Below are 21,840 nucleotides of genomic sequence, written 5' to 3' on the forward strand. Positions count from 1 at the left end.
CCCTACTTACCTTAGGATTTGACACAGCCAGTGGCTGAAAGGAAACATCAGCTGGATGCTCTTGCTTTTGATATTCAGTTCTTTGTCTCTGAGCATGCTCAGGACTTGTCCTCTCAGCAGAGCCGACAGATGCTGAGGCTTCTGAATGAACTGCAGAGGTCCTTCCAGGATCTTGTGGAGCAGGCAGCCCTCATCAAGGTCAGACTGAACCAGCATCTGGGTTCAATTTGTCTTTTGAGATGTCCTGCATTTGGGTTTTCTGGCTAGAATATATCTACCATGATTCTAGGAGTCTTTGTTTACCGATTTTGAAATTTCATTCAAGCCAGCTTGGTTCTGGTCCAGGAGGCAGCTGTTCTGGCTGTTTTTCTTGCCATGTTTTTGTTTTATGTGTGTGTGAGAGAGAATATATGTTGTTTACATGTGTATGCATGTGCAAGTTTTTTTTTTAATTAAACTGTCCCCTGACTATGTCTCATTGTTTTCTGCCTTTCAAATGAAAATCACATCTCCAGCTCTTTTTTGTCCCTCAGCATTCTTTTTAAGGTTCTTAAGAACGATTAGATACTCTGAGCTCTTGAGAAGAATGGTTTTGAAATCAGTTTTATTCTGGGGCTTTTCAGATGATTAATACTGAAATTCCTTGACAACTTTCCAACAGCTGACAAGGAAATTTTTATCAGAATCACATTAATCTTTTAGCACCTCTTAAATTATTATTATTTTCTAGCACCTTTCTTCACACTGTAGTGCCCAGTTCTTATTCAATCATGGAAACCATGTGTTGAAGCAGCATTAATACATTTTGGGGTGGGGGGGACTAACCACCCTACCACCTTCCATTGCAAGCCTCTTGCCAAACTCAACATAGTTGCATGAATGGTAACATAACCTTAGAATACCAAGATTGATTCTTAGGTCATTTATGCTCTTTTTAATAATAAATTGGAATTCAGCAAGATAATATTAGAATTGTTATTATCACCAGCAAATCCATCTTAGGGTCTGCTTTATTAAATATTGTGCAAAGTAGAATTGAGCTTTTGAGTCAGGTTTGAAGGAAATTAGTCAATTCCATATGTCTTACATTACTGCTTAGTTGTTTCAAGTACATTGAAAATGAAATAAAATACTAATGAAGTACTTTAAGTTACTTTCCAACTATGAAAATTTGCAATGTCCTCTCTTAGGAATTTATATAGCACGTTGTAGCCTATAGTCAATTAATGAAATAGCATTCGTCTGTGCCGCCTTAAGACACAGATCCAGGGTAGGCCCCTGAACTGCAGCAGGTGATACAACTGCATGTGAACATTCTTTCTGAGCACATAATTAATTTCACAATGTTTATTAACAGTGTTATTGTCAAAAATGTTCTGCTTCTCTATATTTGCCCTGAATGCATGTATATGTCTGCGTGTTAACTTGTTTGCTTTGCTTTTTTCAGATTCAGTCTGCACCCATCCTAACCCATGAAGATCCCGTTTTACAGCTGAAGAGCTCTTAGGAGTTCTCTTCCAGAGCCCTTCTATTTGTCCTAAAGAGGGGGAAAGAGGGCCAGTTTGGGCACCTGTTTGTAAGTGCAGGTGACTAAAATGCCATCAGAAGATAGAACCTGATGGAAAATGGTTTCAGAAGGATGGTCAGGAGAACACATCATGCTCAATTGCTCAGTCAGGTGCTTCTGTGTCAGGCAGCTGAGATGAGATCTGGAGCAAGGATCAGGCACAGAAACATATTCTCTCCCTCCCCTTGGGCCTAACTTTTCTCTTTGATATTGATGTAGACACCTGAAGGTCTGAGCCAGTTGCTAATCTTGGACAGTTTCCTTCTTCTCAAAATAGATAAGCCCCCCGAGCCTGGCATATGTAATCATTCCATTTTAATGGGTGTCTGCATTTGTGAGACATTTGATTTATAAAAGTCAGCTAAATTATTAAAAAGCTCAATTAATTTATGAATTGTCAAATTTCTTGATTTTTTACTTCCTAGTCCAGTCCTTCTAATTTTCTATATTTTGACTAATATCTAACACATCTCTTTGGTCCTGGTAGAGGAATTGATCAGAATCAATAATTTATTGTTATCTATGGGTTTCAAGCATCTGAGCTCTCTGTTCCCCATTTCTAAGGATGATAACAGCAGTCTGGCAAAGGAGCTCCCAACCCAAAACCTGGGAGCATTCTCATTTGAAATTACCCCTGATTGTAATCCAGACCACGCACCCAGGTCAACAAATTGTCCAGATTAGGGGAGCCTTCTAAATATGATTTCTGTGCTTTTTCTTGTTCTAGTTTCCCACCAACTTTTCCATCCTTGAGCTATAACCTTGTTTTATATTTTAGGGAGTTAACTTGTTTTTGTAAAATGAGAGATGTTAATAGTCTTTTGGCCCTTTTGCATTTTAATTAGACCCTGCAGAAACAACAAAATACTTGTCACCAGAAACTGGAGGATCTCTGCAGCTGGGTAGGACAGGCAGAAAGAGCATTGGTGAGCCACCAAGGTGGAGCCACCCAGCAGGATCTTTCTGCTTTGCAGAAGAACCAAAGTGACTTGAAGGTCAGTATGAATTCATTCATTTTTTTTGCATTCCTTCAACAAATATTTATAAAGGCTTGCTATGTGCCAGGTGCAGTACTTAGTGTTAGCAACATAATGGTAAATATCCCTGCTCACATGATGCTTACAGTCTAGTGAAAGAGACAGATATTATAGATAATCCCAAAAATATATGCTTAATTATTAACTATTATATCTGTAAAGGATAAATTACATGAGAACATATAACAGAGAGACCCAATCTAGTCTAGGATGTCAGAAAAGATTACCTTGAAGAAGTATCACTTAAACTGAGAAATGAAGGGCATGTAGAGGTTAATGCATGAAGGAGCAGAAAGAGGAAGAGGATTAGGCAGAGGCCTATGTATCTGTATTAGGTGGGAATGGTATCCAGCTCCACATATTCCAGAATTGAAAGAAAGCTAGTTCAACTAGACTGAACAGAACAAAAGGAAGATTAGTGTCAATGAGCCTAGATACTAGGCAGTACCCATATCATGCTGTTTCTTATAGACTACAGTAAGGATAAGAAGAGTATAAAGTCCTTGACTCAGCTAGAATCCTGTTGTCAACTGTCCTTTATAGAACAATGATCTCTTTGAGGATAACTCATTACAAAATAAAAATCTCTGCTATTCAACATAGTTATGGGGTCTCCTTTTTTTTGTCTTTACCAAATGTTTACTCAGAAACTTCAGTTTAAATTTTGCTTAGAAAATTAAATATTAGACAATTTCTTAATTTAAAAATATTTTAAAATCTATTATTTGCATTGGTTTACACCTAAACCTTAAGTAAATTATAGTCAGGAATGTACATCTGTTGCAGATATGTCATCCCAGCCATTCCACCTTCATGCTATTAGAGGTCTTAGGCATGCTAAAGTTAAAGGCTCTGCCATCCCTATTTTCATGTGTTAAGGATTTACAGGACGACATTCAGAATCATGCGGCCTCATTTGCCAGTGTTGTCAAAGACGTTGAAGGGTTCCTGGAAGAGAACCAGACCAAGCTGAGCACCCATGAGTTGGCAGCTCTTCGGGAAAAACTTCATCAGGCTAAGGAGCAATATGAGACTCTCCAGGAACGGACACGGGTGGCCCAGAAGGAGCTGGAGGAAGTAGTGACCTCAGCCTTGCAGCAGGAGACTGAAAAGGTAACCAGACTGCTGTGATACTTGGTATTTTTCAAAAAAGAAAATTTTGTTACCTACCCAAATGAATGGTAATGAGGGGAAACTGCCTTATACAGAGCATAAAATCCTGAGAAAAGGCTATTTCAGGAGCAGGTTGGTGACCCAATATTTTAAATTTACAAGAAACATCCTAAAGAACTTTAAGTCAGGAACAGTTGGTAGGAAGTTCATATTATGAAAGGAAGGAGGGAGGGAGGGAAGGAAGGAAGGAAGGAAGGGAGGAAGGGAGGGAAAGATAGATCAGGCTGTCTGTGTACTTAGTACTCTGACTAACTGAAAATGTCAGAATGCAAATGGCATGTTTCTTACATGAATCTAGGCTGATGATCCAAGAGGGCTGGGGGAAATATCTGGGGAGTCTTATTGGGCTACAAACCCATCCCCAAGCTGTCACTATAGTTTCAGTGGGAATCATGACACTGGAATAAACCTAGGAGAATGTCTTCTGCACCCCATTCTGCACTGGCAGATTCAATTAGAATCCTTTGTCTGGCTGTGGACTCTAATGCTAACAGGGAGATAGAGAAAAGAGAAATAAGTTACCTGAAGATGAATGATGAGCTACATGTATGTATCACTTGGCATATCCTTTTTAGTTGATAAAATACTTGTCAAAGGACTTCTGGCCAAGATGAAGGTGTAGGTAGATATACTTTGCCTCCTCGTACAACTAAAAGGACAACAACAAATTTAAAAACAAAAATAACCAGAACTGCCAGAAAGTCAAACTGTATGGAAGTCCAACAACCAAGGAGCTACAGAAGAAACATTCATCCAGACTGGTAGGAGGGGCAGAGACAGGCAGTCGGGGTGGAGAGGACGTGCAGCAAGGCAGTGGCTGGAGGACCTGGCAGTCCCACATTTGCATGAGGATAAACCAGGAGGAACAGCTGGGAAGGGAGACAGACTGTGCAATCCAGGGTTCCAGCGTGGCGGGGGGAGCCTCAAAACATCTGGCTGAAAAAAAGCTGTGGGGGTTTCAGTGGCAGGAGAAACTCCCAGCCTCACAGGAGAGTTCTTTGGAGACAATTTCAGGGTCCTAGAACGTACACAAACCCACCCACCGGGGAATCAGCACTAGAAGGGCCCACTTGTGGGTAGCAGGGGAAGTGACTGAAAGCTGGCAGAGAGCCAAGCAAGTGGCACTGTTCCCTCTCTTACTCCCCCACATAGTGTCACACCTCATTGACCTGGGTTGCTGCACCCTGGCAAATACCTAAGGCTCTGCCCCTTCCAATGTAAGAGACGCTCTGAGACAAAGAAATATGGCCCAAATGAAAGAACAGATCAAAGCTCCAAAAATAGAACTAAGCAACGAACAGATACCCAGCCTATCAAATACACAGTTCAAAACATGGTAATCAGGATGCTCACAGAAATGGCTGAGTATGGTCGCAAAATGGAGAAAAAAGTGAAGGCTTTGCAAAGTGAAATAAAGAAAAATATACACAGAACCAACAGTTAAGAGGAGGAAACTGGGACTCAACAATTTGGAGCAGAAGGAAGAGATAAACATTCAATCAGAACATAATGAAGAAACAAGAATTCAAAAAAATGAGGAGAGGCGGAGGAACACCCAGGACAACTTTAAACATTCCAAATCCGAATCATAGGGGTGCCAGAAGGAGAAGAGGAAGAGCAAGAAATTGAAAACTTATTTGAAAAAATAATAAAGGAAAACTCCCCCAACCTGGTGAAGGAAATAGACTTCCAGGAGATCCAGGAAGCTCAGCGTCCCAACGAAGTTGGACCCAAGGAAGCACCCAACAAGACGCATCATAATTACATTACCAAGATTAAAGATAAGGAGAGAATCTTAAAAGTAGCAAGAGAAAAGGAGGCAGTTACTTGCAAAGGAGTTCCCATAAGACTATCAGCTGATTGCTCAAAAGAAATCTTGCAGGCAAGAAGGGGCTGGCAAGAAGCATTCAAAGTCATGAAACACAAGGACCTACATCCAAGATGACTCTATGAAGCAAAGCTATCATTTAGAATGGAAGAGCACAGATAAAGTGCTTCCCAGATAAGGTCAAGTTAAAGGAGTTCATCATCACCAAGCCCTTACTATATGAAATGTTAAAGGGACTTAATGTAAAAAAAAGAACAAAAACTATGAACAGTGAAATGACAACAAACTCACAACTATCAACAACTGAACCTAAAAAAAACAAAAAGAAAAACAAACTAAGCCAACAACTAGAACAGGAACAGAATGACAAAAATGGAGATCACTTTGAGGGTTATCAGAGGGGAGGGGAAGAGGGAGAATGGGGGAAAAAGTACAGGGAATAAGAAGCATAAATAGTAGGTACAAAATAGACAGGGGAAGATTAAGAATAATATAGGAAGTAGAGAAGCCAAAGAATTTTTATGTATGACCCATGGACATGAACTAAGGGACTGGGGGAAATGTTGGTGGGAGGCAGGGTGGAGGGGGATAAAAGGGAGGAAGAAAATGGGACAACTATAATAGCATAATCAATAAAATATATATATTAAAAAAAATTTGACAAGTCAGAAAATAGTTTCAGAACTCAATGCTGTGTTTGGCAGAGAAAAGGATAGGAGAAGTCTGTATTTCCCTTAGGAAGGAATAGCCAGGTCATTGAGTGTGACTGTGTTATCTCTTACTGTAGCAAGCCAGTGTGTCACTTCTGTTTGCCCAGAAATGATGCTGTGGGGCCATGCTGGGGTGCCAGGACTAAATCACCTCATAATAAAATAAAGCCCTTTAAATCCTAGGATTTGCTCCCCCTCCCCTCTTTCAAGTGGTAAGATATAAGCAAAATCTTGAGGTTATTTTAAGTAATTATTTTTTCAACATATTTATATGCTCATTCTTTTTTGTAGATTCAAAGACTGATTATACCCAGTCTTAGAGCTTCTCTTTTTCTTTAGCGTAAAAATTTCTTTCTTGGTGTAACCCGTAACTGCTGATCATCTAAGGTCTTCTCACTGAACTACTTCTGGCTTCTGGCTTTCAGAGCAAAGCAGCAAAGGAACTGGCGGAGAACAGGAGTAAGATTGATGCTCTCTTGGATTGGGTGGCTTCAGTGAGATCACCTGGTGGACAGATGGAGCAGCTATCAGGAGCTAGCCTGGAGAAAGGAGCCTCAGATACCACTGATGGTCATATGGGAGTGAACCAAGCCTCAGAGAAATTGGACAAGCAATGTGAGAAGATGAAGGTGAGTGTGTTAGCTTGTCCTCACCATGCTGTGAACTCGCTTCTGCCCTGGGCAAATCCCCCTTACTTCTAAATCCAGTGAGCACTTCTCAGTTCCTCTTCTTTGATGTCTCAGCAGCTTTGACACTGTTGGGCACTACCATTAAAATACTCTGTCCCTTACTCTGTAAAGCACTACTCTGCCCCTGATAATCTGTATTCCTTTCCCCTAGACACCTTCTCAAATAGTGATGTGCTTTTAGGTAGTATCATAGGCTTCCTCTCTCATCTTTCAGAATATACTTTCCTTGGGTAGCCTCATCCATTCATGACACTTCAGTTATCATTTGTACCAAATAATTACATGTATATATTTTCCTCCAGCCCAAATACCTAACCTGAACTTCAAGCCATTATATAAACCTATATCTTTCTTTTGGCAACCTGGAGTCAAGCACCTCAAACTGAAAAATGGAATCCCTGTTTACTGTAATACTCCTTCCCCCACTTAATTAAATACATCCTCCTTCCTATAGTCCCACTTAATTGTGTGAATTAGATATCATCCTAGATTCCTTTCCCTGCCTCACTGTTTCATGTAGAATCAGTCATCAAATCCCATTCACAATCAGTCATACTTCTTCATCTCCTTTGAAATGTGATTGTTGTTCAGACTGCTATTAGGTCTCACTAGTGTCACTATAGTAACCTCTACTGGTCTCCTTGCCATTTGGCTTTTATCTTCTCAACCACCCCCAACACTAAGTGATCTTTCTAGAATGCTATATATCCTTTTATTCGTTCCCTATTGCACTCATAAAACCATTTCTTTCTTACTATTTATCTCTACTCATTTATTCATTCCTTTAGCAAATATTGAGCACCTGCTTGGAGATAAACCAGTGGACCAACAAAATAAACTGTCTCCTGGGACATTAACTGGGATGCACAGGCACATTATATTGCATGATTAGAAAATGATTATATATTCAGTGCACTTAAAAAATATAAGGGTCATATATTTTAGTAGCTTTCTAGCAAAGAAAATTTGGTTTAGTTGGAGTGCTTTTGTTGAACGGCTTGTGTGGGCCATTGCTTATTGTGTATTAATAGGATTTCTGCCTCTGGCATGCCCATTCTGTGCTTGGAAGATTTATTGTAGTGTGTCCCCCAAAGTCCTGGCACTCTGGTAACAGCAGAGAGCAGAGATGGTTCTGCTGTCATAGGAACCTTCCTGACACCTCTTGTTGGCAGCAGTCAACCTGACCAAGTAGTATCTCCTAGGAAGGAAACTGCCTTACTTATGGGTGGTTGGGTTGGAGAATGAGAAGGGGACATCTGGGTGGGATACAGGTCGTGGTAGTAGACATTCCCTACTGTCTATTTGAGCAGTGTGTATTTATCTCTCAAGCTTCTCTGAGAGAACATTTGAATTTGAGGCTATCAGATTACTATTGATACTGGTTGAAACTGGACAATATTCTGAAGAAAGTAGGCTATAACCCTTCTCTAGGTAGTTGCATTGAAATCCCACTTACTTTTGTTAGACTCAGGAAGAACATTGTTAAAACAACCACTACTGCCCTCTTTCTCTTATATTCCATTGGAATAGAAAAAAGGTCCACATGTAAATACATGGAGACAGCACATACAAATTACCTATGCTGTCCAGAAACACAGTTTACTCTCACTAATATATACGTTGTTTACTTAATGAATTAATTTTCTTAGCTATTTCCTGATACAGACAGTCATCACAGATAATTGACTGACATTTTTGACAGCTAAGAATTTGCAGTTTTTATATTGTCCCATGTGTGGCTCACCCATCTTAGTGGGTAATTATTAGTTGGCCATTTGTACCTTCTCTTAGACTTAGAGTGGTTTAGTGAAGAGAGTCATGTCAACAGTTTATCCCTTAACTATCTGCATGACCTTAGTCAATAATACATCTTTTTGGTAATCACTTAACCACATCTTTAATATGGATATTATATTGTCTTCCTATGTTACAGGTTATGCCACAAATCAGATAATACATGTAAAATATCTTTGAAACCTTTAAGACTCTATGTGTCAGTTCAGCTGGAATTAGCATATGGCATAATTCTTAGAGAGTATCAGTGATTTCTGAGCAGCTATAAAAGTGGCCTACAGAAAAGTCTCTCTCTGCCTCTAGCTGTAGACATAACCAAATTATTGTAGTGCCCCTACTAACTTGTTTGGGGGGATTTTTTTTGCCAGGCCCGCCACCAAGAATTGCTATCTCAGCAGCAAAATTTCATCCTAGCCACCCAGTCAGCTCAGGCCTTCCTGGACCAACATGGCCACAATCTCACACCTGAGGAAAAACAGATGCTGCAGGAGAAACTAGGAGACCTAAAGGAACAGTACGCGACTTCCCTGGCCCAGTCAGAGGCAGAGCTGAAGAAGGTGCAGACACTACGTGATGAGCTGCAGAAGTTTCTCCAGGATCATAGAGAGTTTGAAAACTGGCTGGAACGGTCTGAGAGAGAGCTGGAGCACATGCATAAGGGAGGCAGCAACCCCGAAGCCCTTCCCTCCCTGCTTAAGCGACAGGGGAGCTTCTCAGAGGATGTAATTTCCCACAAAGGAGACTTGAGATTTGTGACTATATCAGGACAGAAAGTGTTAGACACTGAAAATAGCTTTGAGGAAGGCAGAGAACTATTAGCAACTGGAACCTTAGTGAAGGACAAGCTGAAGGATGCAACAGAGAGATACACTGCTCTCCATTCAAAGGTATGTATGGAAGAGGCTTCTGGCAACCTTTGGTGAAATGATCTTGCAGCCCTTACACAGTTGAAGGTGGTTTCTGAGGCTTAGGAACCTCAGGACACAGTGAATGAGCTAATTTGGGGGGGAGGGACGGGGGAGAGAAAGAATATACCATAGGCAGAATGTCTTTATGGCCTACGCAAAAATGTAAAACGTGGAAGCCCATGGGTCAATGCCTGACCCTTGCAATATCAGGGGTATATCTCACTCCAGTGGTGAATGTGGAAGAGCTTGCCTTTTGTATCCTGACCAGCAGACATGGGCTCCTGAGAGACATAGCACAGGGGAAACTTAAGTACACAGTCTGTATTCTTGGGCAGAGCATCTAGGGTAAATCCTTATCTTTCTTCCTATCAAAGCACTCCATTTAGCTCCTAAGGTACAGAATCTAGTCAGTTCTTCTCACTTGTCTTGTGGTTTGTATCAGTACTTCTTTGTACCTCTCAATCCCATTTCTGCCTGCAACCTCTTGTATGTTTCTTTGATGGTTTGTCATACAATTCACTAAATCTTTCCTAATATGTAATAAAGTTGAAGTGAATAGTACGGATCAAACAACGAGGAACCTACTCATAAAATGTAGTTGCTACCCATCTATCAGTGGAGGCCCTGGTACTACCCCTAACTGTAGTTACAGTGAGTTCCCTATAACAAAGCCAGGCCTCTCTTTGTACTATGCTGCCTTTGTCCTGGCCTTGCTGAAGTTTGCTTTCATCCCTTTCTTTGGCACAGTGTACACGATTGGGCTCTCACCTGAACATGCTCCTAGGCCATTATCAACAGTTCCAGAGCAGCGCTGACAGCCTTCAGGCCTGGATGCAGGCTTGCGAGGCCAATGTAGAGAAGCTCCTCTCAGATACTGTTGCCTCTGACCCGGGGGTCCTGCAACAGCAGCTTGCAAGAACAAAGGTAAGCCAGGACACAGGCTGTTGTACTGCATGGCTCATAGCACCAAAAAATAAAGCAAATACTGACATTTAGGTTAAAGACAGTGGTTGGGATGCCTTGCACAAGATCTAATTCCTAAACAACTTATTTTCATATCTGTGGCTGTGGATAAACTGAGAATTATTCTGTAAAGCAGCTTAGTAGTTTTAGATTCCTAGAGCCAACTTTGATTACTCACTCAGATGTTTTTCTTTTGTCCTTTTTCATGGACGAGCAGCAGTTGCAGGAGGAATTGGCTGAGCACCAAGTACCTGTAGAAAAGCTCCAAAAAGTAGCTCTTGACCTCATGGAAGTTGAAGGGGAGCCAGCCCCAGACCGCAAGCAAATTCAAGAAACTACAGGTATGAGGCAGCAACAGGAATAGTGCTGTCTTAATTCCTAGTATGTACCCCTGTTCTGCAATAGATCCCATTGTGTTGTACAAGCATGGTACTAGTTGAGGATATAAACATGAATCGGTCACCCTCTAATGAACTTTATTCTTGTATCATTGAAGGACCTTTGCAATCTGGCTTGAACTGCTTTTCCCCAGGCATTCTGCCTTCTAGCCACACCCTTCTTTCCTTTCCCAAGTAAACTAGTCATTCTTCATTGCTTTACCCCTGAAGTTTTCCTGTTGCTTACTGATAGCATTAATTGAGTGTTTACCATACATGGTGAAATTTTGCTCATGCATCAGGATGTAGCCAAGAGGTTACTTCCTTTATAAAGTCCTGACCACCACCATCACCCCCTAAAAGAAATGAAAGATAAGAAACAATCGTTCTTCTTTCAGGCTTCTCTAGCACTCTTTAGTACCAAAATAGCTCTTAGGATTTTATTTTCCCTGTTAGATGTGATGTGCCTTCCTCTACCTATGCTCTCTTTTAGAGTCTTAGGTTTGTAGAAGGCAGGGACTTTATCATGATTATCTTTAGTCCTTAGTATCTAGAATAATTTCTGGCACTTAGTCGGTGCTAAATAAGTAATACTTATGGAATTTGGCTCAAATACTAATGCCTTTAAGCTTATTCCTTCTATTTGTCTTGATGTTTGTCATTACTATAATAAATGTGCAATTTAAATACATTTTTTTAAAGGAAAACACAAAAATAGTCTCCATTCTCTCTCTTCATGGCCTTGATTTTCCAGATTCCATACTTAGTCATTTCCAAAGCCTCTCCTGTAGCCTGGCTGAGCGCTCTGCTCTGCTGCAGAAGGCAATTGCCCAGTCTCAGAGTGTGCAGGAAAGCCTGGACAGCTTGTTGCAGTCCATCAAGGAAGTTGAAAAAAACCTGGAAGAGGAACAAGTGGCATCCCTGTCATCCAGAGTCATCCAAGAAGCCCTGGCCACTAACATGGTGAGATCTCTGCCCCAAGAGTTTGCATAGAGGGTTCATTTGCCATGTTCCATAATTGCATCACTTAGAAAAAGTATCAAGAGAATTCATTTTCATTACTCTTCAGATGATGAGGCTTAGACATGGTGACTGATCCATGTGAAGATATTGCTACTCAATTTCTAAACCATAAACTTGAAGAACAGTGGCAATAGCAAAGTCATTTGGTGGAATGGCTTAGGGAACTAGAGGGATGAGACATAAGGTTTTCTGAAGGTTCAGTTGCAATCCTGAACCTTCTTGAGGGGTGAGCATGTAGTTATGGGAAGTTTATTAGTTTGTATATCAGATACCCTAGAATAAGTGAGCCAGGAGCTGACAGACATGTTCTTGATGACAGAAATTGAAGCAGGACATTGCTCGGCAAAAGAGCAGCTTGGAGGCCACCCGTGAAATGGTGACCCGATTCATGGAGACAGCAGACAGCACCACAGCAGCAGTGCTGCAGGGCAAACTGGCGGAGGTGAGCCAGCGCTTCCAAAAGCTCTGTCTACAGCAGCAAGAGAAGGAGAGCTCCTTAAAGAAGCTCCTGCCCCAGACAGAGATGTTTGAACATCTCTCTGATAAGCTGCAGCAGTTCATGGAAAACAAAAATCGGATGCTGGCCTCTGGAAATCAGCCAGATCAAGATATTGCACATTTCTTCCAGCAGATCCAGGTGAGGACCTACCAAATTGACAGAATAAGGGAAAAGAAGGGCAAGGAGGGGACCAACATTTACTGAGTACAGAAGATGTTAGTCTAGTGGCATTATTATCACAACCATCCTGCAAACTAGATACTGTTTGTCCCTTTTTTAAAAACATAGCCTCGATTTATTTTTCACTCACACTACATGTTCAGCTCAGACCAGCAGGATACCTAGATCATCATGGTCACTCAGGGATTCAAGTTGTTGGAAACTTCATCCTGACATAAGTTTTCATGATTACTGCATCATTGAAAAGAGAGAATATTATATACATTTACATTTTGTTATTCAACACAAGTTATACTTGACCACACCTGACTGTGGTGATACCTAATTCTGTTACGTAACTAGAAGACACAGAGCTAGAAATATTTGGTGAAGAGTATTACCTACCAAAGACATATACATATATCCAGGAGTGGAATTGCTGGGTCATAGTATATGCATATACTTGATTTGACCAAGGAGTAGACACACCATTCTGTTTCACTAATCTGTCTATTCATATACCATAGCAGACTGTTATGCTGCTTAGATGCCTTTTATCTTTTAGTGTGTATTTATTTATAAGGATCAGAGGATTTAATACATTGCCTGTTTGCTCGGCAGGAGCTCAGTTTGGAAATGGAAGACCAACAGGAAAACCTTGATACTCTTGAGCATTTGGTCACTGAACTGAGCTCCTGTGGCTTTGCACTAGACCTGTCTCAGCACCAGGACAGGATACAGAACCTCAAAAAGGACTTCACAGAGCTACAGAAGACAGTTAAGGAGAGGTGAGTTCTCATATGTGTTGGTCACTGTTAAGGAGCTAATTTTTTCATGCCATTGAGTAAAATGATTCTCTCACTATTCATCATTAGAATCTAAAGGTGGCATCAAGATGTCCTGGTGGGTGTGGCTCAGCTGGTTAGAGTGTGATACCGTAACAGAAAGGCTGCGGGTTTGTTCAACCCCTGGTCCAGGCATGTGCTTCTCTCTCACATCATATTTCTCTCTCCTTTTCTTTCTCCCTTCCTTTCTCTCTAAAAGCAATGAAAAAAATTGTCCTCAGTTGAGGATAAATAAATAAAAATAAAGGTGACATCAAGAATTCTGTCTGCTATGGAGTCACAGGAGATCTGGAAAATGCTTCCTTCAACCAAAGTACCCAACCTACTTGATGCTGAGTGGTCTTTCTATTACTAAATAATGAATTTTTTCTCAGTAATGAGGCTCAGTTCTCTGTCTGTACTATCAAAAGCCCAGGTCACCTGGACCAAACAAAACAAATTTGGGTCAACAAGTAAGATTGTGATAGGATTTGAAATAAAGAAAAAAATTGGAGACTTCCCAGACATAATTAAGGATTCTCTTGGCACTCACCCTGCTTGTTTTGACCACATTTAAGTTACTGTTTTGGAGAAGTGTCTGGGTTTTTTATTTATTTGTTTGTTTGTTTGTTTTTTAAGGAAACATGGATTATATGACAAAGGTGGCTGATTTCAGGTCATCAGTTCATTGTTGAAAAGCCATGATTCGTCCATTAGAAAGCCTGAAGTGAACTTAAGAGCTTGTTAAGGTTTCTTCTCTTGGGTTAGCTGTAAATATAATCTTGATTTAGCAGATGACAGCCTTAGTGACTAGAGGAAAGTAGTTGTTCAGACCAATGCAGGTAATTTACAGGAGTAGAGAGGAGGGAGACAAAGACCAAGAAGGCTTTGTTTTTCTTCCCCTACGATGAGGCCTTTTAGCTCAGGCTTGGTCCGAATAGATGTGGCTGGCCATTTCCAAAAGTGAACTGCAAAGAGATTTTACCCTTCTACTTGATTTATTTTGTTCATGAGTGTACTTACCCTAACTCCTAGGAGCTTCTGTTTTAGCACCTTACTCAAGAAAGAGTCAAATCCCTAAAAAGTAGCAGAGCTGGACTTAAGATCCAAAGACTACATTCTTTCCATTGTATCATAGTACCTAAATAGCAGTCTCCCTTTAGTTTTTCTCACTTTCACTTTAGCGCAGAGTAAGATTGAAGGCTCCTTTCCCCAGAAATGTCCAAACAAGGGCAAGAGAATCCTTAGTTTGATGCTCTCCTATATTATATGTGGTTGTTTAGCCAAGGCTGTTGTGGAAAAGATGATGGGAAGGAAAGACCCTGTTAGGAAACTGTCTAGAGTCCCAGAATGAACTTAGTTTTAGTTCAAGTTGACTTCTTTACACTGCTTAGTCTGGCAAGTAACAAAACCTCTTTGCTGACAGAGAGGAAGATGCATCGTCTTGCCAGGAACAATTGGATGAATTCCGGAAGCTGGTTAGGACCTTCCAGAAATGGCTGAAGGAAACTGAAGGGAGTATTCCACCTACAGAGACTTTCATGAGTACTAAAGAGCTGGAAAAGCAGATTGAACACCTTAAGGTAGGTGAACAAAAAGATCTCCAAGAATCGGGCAAGACAGTAGCTTAGAAGTATGTGTGGAGTCATTTCCAACTGTAGTGGGAAAGTGGTGTGAGGAATCCAAGTTATCCATCTACATCAAAATAGGAATTCCCACCTACCCCTACCCCCTACCTAAGCACTGAGCACCAAAAATCTATTTGAAAAGCAAAAAAATAATTTTAGAATAATAGCTATGAAGTTTTAACTGTTTCTTGGATGCCTCTCATTCTATGGTGGGTCATAAAAAAGATATTTGTAAAAGTCCAGTCCTTGAGAAGCTTAAATTCTCATTGTATGTTTGGAAATTAGATAGTTATCTATGAGCAAGTGACAAAATACATGATCCAGAAATGGAGGATATAAGAACTAGTGCTATAACTAATAGAGGAAAAGATATAATCAGATGATTAGAAGGTAGCTTCAAGGGTAGGCTGCCTTTTTCCCATCCCTGCAGAACCCCTCTGTACCATTTTTGGTTTGTAGTCAGTCATCAGGCCTCTGCTTGTACCTCTAACACATCTCTTCTTTTTGTTGAAACCAGCCTCCCACTAACTCTCACTCATTTGTGCTCATTGTCTTAGCAAAGAGGATTTATCTTGAACAGGTAAAAGAAAGGAATTTGATTGGTTTCACAGAGAGAGTTACAGGAGCATTTGCTGTAGGGAATTCCCTGGGGCAGAGGTTCCCCAGTTTCTTAGTTCACAATACCCTTAGTGTTTCAAGAACTTTTTCATGGCAACACAAGGCCAAAAACATTAAAAAAAAAAAAAAAAACCTCACTTTCTAAGTGATCAGATCCAAACAATTTAATAGGATTTATTCACATAGTGTCCAACAGATGTCACTGTATTTCCCTCAAAAATTTAAAATATCCTACCAGTAGTACATAGTTTGGAAACTGTGACCCTTTGGAGTCAAGAACAATTAATACAAGAATTGACAAGCTGTGACTTGGTAAGGTTCCATCTGAAGCTAGACAGCATGAGCTTGCTAGATGTGTATGGCTCTGTGTCTTCCTCTGCTGTTGCTCTGCAGCTTCAAATCAAAAACAAAGTAAGTAGATTGGCAGGAAAATTTATTGTGAAGAAAGGGATTAAAGGCTGGGGTGTTGCCCAAGTTTTGAAGGGAGTGAAATCTTACTGCTGTGGCAGGCAACCACATCTTAGAGACACTGTGACTTGGTACTTTGGTCGTAAAACATGCCATTGTTTCCTGATGGCTTCCTATTGAAGTGAGAACTCTGACTTTAAACCTGTTACAAAGTTCCTTTGAAAATACAAAATGTAGCCTATGACTGCATGTACTTCTCTATATCTCAATATCTAACTCCTCATTTTATTCTCCAATGACCATTTCCTTTTTATTCTTTATGTGCATGCTGTTCCTTTTATCCACCTAACTCTTAACTCAAAGCTTTCCTCCCTCTAGTCAGCGTTAAAAGTGTCTTCTCTTGTTCTCTCATAAGAGTTTACTGACTGTCCATATTTCTTTAATAGCTTTTATCACATTATAATGCAGTTGATAATCTGAGCTCTTGGTTTTAAGAACTGTGTCATTATCTTACTGTGTAACCACAGTGTTTAGCATGATGCCTGGCCTATAGTAAATGCTCAGTAAATATTTGATTGGTGAATGAATGAATGAATGAATGAATGAGTGAATGAATGAATGGAGAAGGTCTTGAATATTCCGTGATGTTCTTCCACACCTTTGCTGGCTCAGCCAAGATCCTGAAATGGCTGATTACATGAGGATGGTCCCTTAATTCTTAAAAACTTTAGGGCAAATATGTAGAATAGGTAGTCCTATTTATGGGGAGAAATCTCCTAGATGTTACGTTTACCTGTTTTGTTCTTTGAACAGGGTCTCCTAGATGACTGGGCAAGTAAAGGAACTTTGGTAGAAGAAATCAATTGCAAAGGCACTTCTTTAGAAAATCTCATCATGGAGATCACAGCACCTGATTCCCAGGCCAAAACAGGTGAGTTCAGGCTCTTAAAAATGTAGTCAATAAACCTCATTTTTAGCTTTGGTCTTTGTTAATGATCCCTTTAATAAAAGTCAGAAACAAGGTTGGATATGAGAACAAGGTGGGGTGTGTGTAAAGTTGTCTTCCCCCATCAATCTGATCTATTTTCCATTTATGGTATAACATTGCTCCATTTTGCAAAATTCCTTTCCATGATGGGGAAAAGTAAAGGAACTAGTTAGCCCACTTAGAGCTGTCAAATAGACATAGAAGGATTAAAATGGTATTTCCTAACTTGAAGATTTTCTGTTTTATACATGGGAGTAGGATGGCTGTACACATCTTCACATTGGGGTCAGCCCTGGACAGTATAAGCTTGGTATCTGGGGAGAGGCTAGATACTTAAGAGTCAGTATTGGTACACCAGGGACTGACCCATTTCTTGGAAGTGGATACAAAGGTTGTGTCCAGACACATGTATAATCTCTGGCTGCCAATTAAGTCTTTTAAACAAATCCATTATGAACTCAGTGACTTGATGGTTGTAAATTGGTAACTCATAGGTTTTGTTACCCGGCTATGTTAATGTATCCCTATAGTCACTTAAATAGTATGGGAAAAGTTTACTTTTATTTCTACTGAGAATGGCTACTTTTCTGTTGCATCCTAAAGTTTAAAGATCTCTTTGGCACTTAACGAGAGGTTCAAATTGAATTGAGTTCAATATTGAATTATTAAAAATACTGACAACCTTTCAGGGAATTGGTGATCTTTTAATATTCTAACACGTAAACCTCTAAGTTTAATGACCCTTGTCAGTGTGTGACTATATGAGGAATTGGCAAACATTTTCTATAAAGAGCCAGATAGTAAATATTTTAGCCTTGTGGTCTATATGGTCTCTGTCATATCTATATGCATCTGCCATTATAGGACAAAAGCAAGCATAGATAATACATAAATGTATGGGTATGCCTGTATCATAAAACTTTATGTACAGAAACAAGCAGAGGGTCAAATTTGGCTGGTAGGCTTTAGTTTTCTAACTCCTGGACTAGATCAATGGTTTTTCAAGCACTTTTTAAAGCACTAAAATTTTTTTTAGTTTAAATCTCATATAGGACTCTACTACATAAACAAAAATGATATTTTGTTGACATAACTTTCCCTTATAAGTTACTTTATAATACTCATTTGTTATAAAATCCATTAATGAAAAATATCGAGACTATCTTTGTAAATATTAAAATTTGAGAAAGGATTATTAGACAACAACTTTATCATCTGATTTATTTCTAAATTTTGTTTGATTGTATTGTATCCAGAAAATATGGTTCACATAGGTAAGCAGTTGTAAATGATGACAAATGTTTTTAAACATTCACTCTATAATCACAGAATACCCTTCAATTAAACTGAACTAGAAGCTTGAAAGGGATGTAGTAAGAAATTCCTTTCCAAAGTTAAATCACCAAGAATATTCAGTGAGGGCTCTATTTTTTTTTCTAAAAAATAGAAAACACCTAAAACTGGTGATGAGGAAAAAACAGTCTATAACCTTAACAGCATTATGACCTGAAATGTTAAAAATTCTATTACTACACAATGTGTGTCTACTCTGAGAAGATGTTCCTCAATCTTTTTGACATTTTATTTAATGTAGATGTTTTTCTTTGGACATGAGTGGCATGTGTAGATTTGAACATTGTAAAGTGCTAACAAAGAGCTATAGCCCTTCAATCAGTAACACTCAAAAAAAACCTTAAATGTGTACATAGAGGTGCAGGACCTTCTTTATTCTCCCAGCAAAAAGCAGCCTTCAGTTGGCCCTTTGTATTCACAGTTTCCTTTTCTGCAATTTCACTAACAACTGCAGATTGAAAATACTTTTTAAAAATACTACATTGTTGCTGACATGTGCTCGGTAGTTAGGCCAAGGATGGTTGCATCTATCCTGAATATGTACAGACCTTTGTCATTGTTTTCTAAACAATACAGTATAGCAACTATTTACATAGCATTTACATTATTATATTAGGTATTATAAGTAACCTAGAGATGATTTCAAGTATACAGGAAGATACAGATTATATGCAAATACTTTGCCAATTTTATGTAAGGAACTTGAGCACCTTTGGGTTGTGGTGTCTGTGGGGGCGTCCTAGAACCAATCCCCTGTAGGTACTGAGGGGTATCTGTAAATTGGTTGTATCTAGTAAGTTGAGATATGGTTGAACATAATTGAACATGCATGTTTTATTGCTATTTCTAAGTAGTTAGAAATATATTCCAAATATTAAATTGAAACCAAACATTTACAGAGTCCATAAAGAGCACCTCCTTAGGCGCTTTGAAAATCAGCTTGAAAATCGTTTGCCTGAGTATTCTCGGAGTTCTCTTCCAACTCTGAAAAATCATGAATATTCTAGTTCCTTACACTTGTGTAGCTCTTCTTGTTTCATAAAGTGCTTTTACATACATTACCTCACCACCTCTCCCCAGTAACGCCATGAGAGTTGACAGGAGAAGTAGTATTAGCTTCATATCCTAGGGAAGATCTGAGGTCTGCTCATAGATTAAAGCTCACATGCCAACTTAGTGACAGTCTTGACTAGAACCTTCTCCTCCTAATTATGAGTCCAGTTTCTTTTTGGCTATCAACACACTGCAATGAAATACGATCTTTGTGTTTGATCCACTTTTAATTGAAAATACACTGGAAGTTGTATAATCACTTTTTAATATAACCTTGCACATAACATTTTCCTCAGTGAAATCAGTGCACAAGAGAGGTTTATTCTGTCCTCGTAGTATAACATTATATCATGAATAGTCTTCACATTTCTGAATAATCTTTATAATTTCATGTTCTGGTTTTTACTTAACTTGGGAAACTCCTCTGAAATATAAAGAATAAACTTGGGGAGAATATACATAGGTGAAGTTGTGGTAATTAGAAACAGAACCAAAGGCCCCCAAGCAGAATTCATGGGAATGCTAATGATCCAAACTTAGTGGCACCCAAAATTTCTGTTTTCTGGTGGAGGAAGGGGAGCAGAAAGCCATGAAAGAAAAAGTAGGGAAATCTTCCTTTTGAACCATTATAAGAAGGGCTCATTTTAGTGCCTTTATTAGAAGGATGCTGCTTTTTATTTCCTTGATTATATTTTAACTGTTCATTTTTATTATGTTGAAGGACATTGATATTAAAGTTGAACCCTTTTGGCTTTATTATAAATCCTCATTTCAAAGTATGTCAAATACCATTCGAAAAAATTTAATCATTTTACTAATATTTGCTTCACAAAATTAGGGCAGGGTCCAAAGAATTCAAGTTGGAGATTGAAGAAGGGAATTTGGATTTCCTCTAGAAAGGATTAGGAATCATTACTGCTAAAGAGCTGAAACACCTTGAGTGACACTTTGTTGCCTGGCAGCTAAAATGATTTGTCTCCTTCCATGAGTATGTTGTCTTGTGCTGTGTTAACTTCCTGATAACCCAAGCTTAAAGTGAGTGCCAAAATACAAATTCAGTGCCTCTATGTATTCCTAACACGTTTGTCTTGCCCTGTTTGTCTCTCTGTCCTTCTGCTCAGGTTCCATACTGCCCTCTCTAGGAAGTTCTGTAGGCAGTGTAAACGGATACCACACCTGCAAAGGTGAGAATGCCATTTCAACAGTGCCTCTCTGTTGGGTGTTTTAGGACAGTGTTCATGTTTGCATCTGTGTATGTTTCCATATGTGTGGAAGAACTGCTGCCAGGATGGGTGTGAGGGTAAAATTCTGGGGAGAAGCAAGTGATGCCTCTTTGTTTGCTAGCTATAGGCTAAACAGTTTGGCAGCCAGTGAAATAAAGGAACGTACTAAGGAAATAAACTGGACCATTAGATAAGACCATGAGGAAAGATTCTGAAGATAATACATGTGAATCTTTGAATTATAAAGAAGCTATACAGGACAGGTAGTCTAGTCTGGCCCTCAACCTCCCAGTTAGGTAACTTTTCTCTAGTTTAGAGAAAAAGGAGCAGAAGAATACCCCAAAACTTAATTTTCATCACTCTTGTTGTTCCCCTGTTTATTTAGCATTTTATTTATACATCTGAGTATATAATACCAAAATCAGAAAGCAGATTAATGAAAGCTCTTTTGCTTTGTGGATGTAAACAGGAACTTTTATGTGATTTAGCAGGAAGGTAATCTCTAGTTCACTAGAAGGAGTAGGAGAGGTGCTTAATCTTGATAAGAATTTAGTAGTTAGGAACCAGTGGGTTTGCTTGGAGACCTGATTTCTGTTTCTCTCATACTAGATCTGACGGAGATTCAATGTGACATGTCAGATGTAAACTTGAAATATGAGAAACTTGGGGGAGTACTTCGAGAACGCCAGGGAAACCTTCAGACTGTCCTCAGCAGAATGCAGGAAGTTCAGAAGGAGGCAAGCTCAGTCCTGCAGTGGCTGGAATCTAAAGAGGAAATCCTGAAAGGCATGGATGCCTCTTCATCTCCAACAAAGACAGAAACAGTGAGAGCCCAAGCTGAATCTAACAAGGTACTGTTAGCTGCATCCCAAACACTGAAGGGAAGGGGCTGTTGTACCAGTGTTCCTGCCTGAGCCCAAAGATGTGAGGTGAGACATGAGTAACCATCCTAGTCATGATGAGCAGTATGCTTAATGTGCCTAAACTCTCCTACAGAATTGTCTTACCTGTGAAATTG

General features: G+C 39.6%; 1 protein-coding gene across 7 annotated transcripts in view; it reads left to right on the forward strand.

Moving 5' to 3' along the window:
• MACF1 (microtubule actin crosslinking factor 1) overlaps positions 1 to 21,840 on the forward strand; it is a 314,815-nt gene that overhangs the window by 205,768 nt on the left and 87,207 nt on the right. For 4 of the 7 annotated variants that reach the window (XM_054572012.1, XM_054572014.1, XM_054572015.1 and 1 more), the window contains exons 36-48: positions 2,413 to 2,562; positions 3,484 to 3,717; positions 6,741 to 6,944; positions 9,167 to 9,685; positions 10,454 to 10,630; positions 10,887 to 11,010; positions 11,801 to 12,009; positions 12,389 to 12,706; positions 13,349 to 13,515; positions 14,978 to 15,134; positions 17,019 to 17,136; positions 20,721 to 20,783; positions 21,432 to 21,673. In XM_054572012.1, coding sequence (XP_054427987.1) covers positions 2,413 to 2,562; positions 3,484 to 3,717; positions 6,741 to 6,944; positions 9,167 to 9,685; positions 10,454 to 10,630; positions 10,887 to 11,010; positions 11,801 to 12,009; positions 12,389 to 12,706; positions 13,349 to 13,515; positions 14,978 to 15,134; positions 17,019 to 17,136; positions 20,721 to 20,783; positions 21,432 to 21,673 — 2,682 coding nt within the window. Of the gene's footprint in view, positions 1 to 15; positions 199 to 2,412; positions 2,563 to 3,483; positions 3,718 to 6,740; positions 6,945 to 9,166; positions 9,686 to 10,453; positions 10,631 to 10,886; positions 11,011 to 11,800; positions 12,010 to 12,388; positions 12,707 to 13,348; positions 13,516 to 14,977; positions 15,135 to 17,018; positions 17,137 to 20,720; positions 20,784 to 21,431; positions 21,674 to 21,840 lie in introns of all 7 variants that reach the window. The other 3 variants (XM_054572013.1, XM_054572016.1, XM_054572011.1) reach the window with 2 other exon arrangements.

This window comes from Pteronotus mesoamericanus, unplaced genomic scaffold, assembly GCF_021234165.1.
Source record: "Pteronotus mesoamericanus isolate MK-2021 breed Mesoamerican mustached bat unplaced genomic scaffold, CSHL_Meso_final contig_221, whole genome shotgun sequence".
NCBI classification, from domain to species: domain Eukaryota; kingdom Metazoa; phylum Chordata; class Mammalia; order Chiroptera; family Mormoopidae; genus Pteronotus; species Pteronotus mesoamericanus.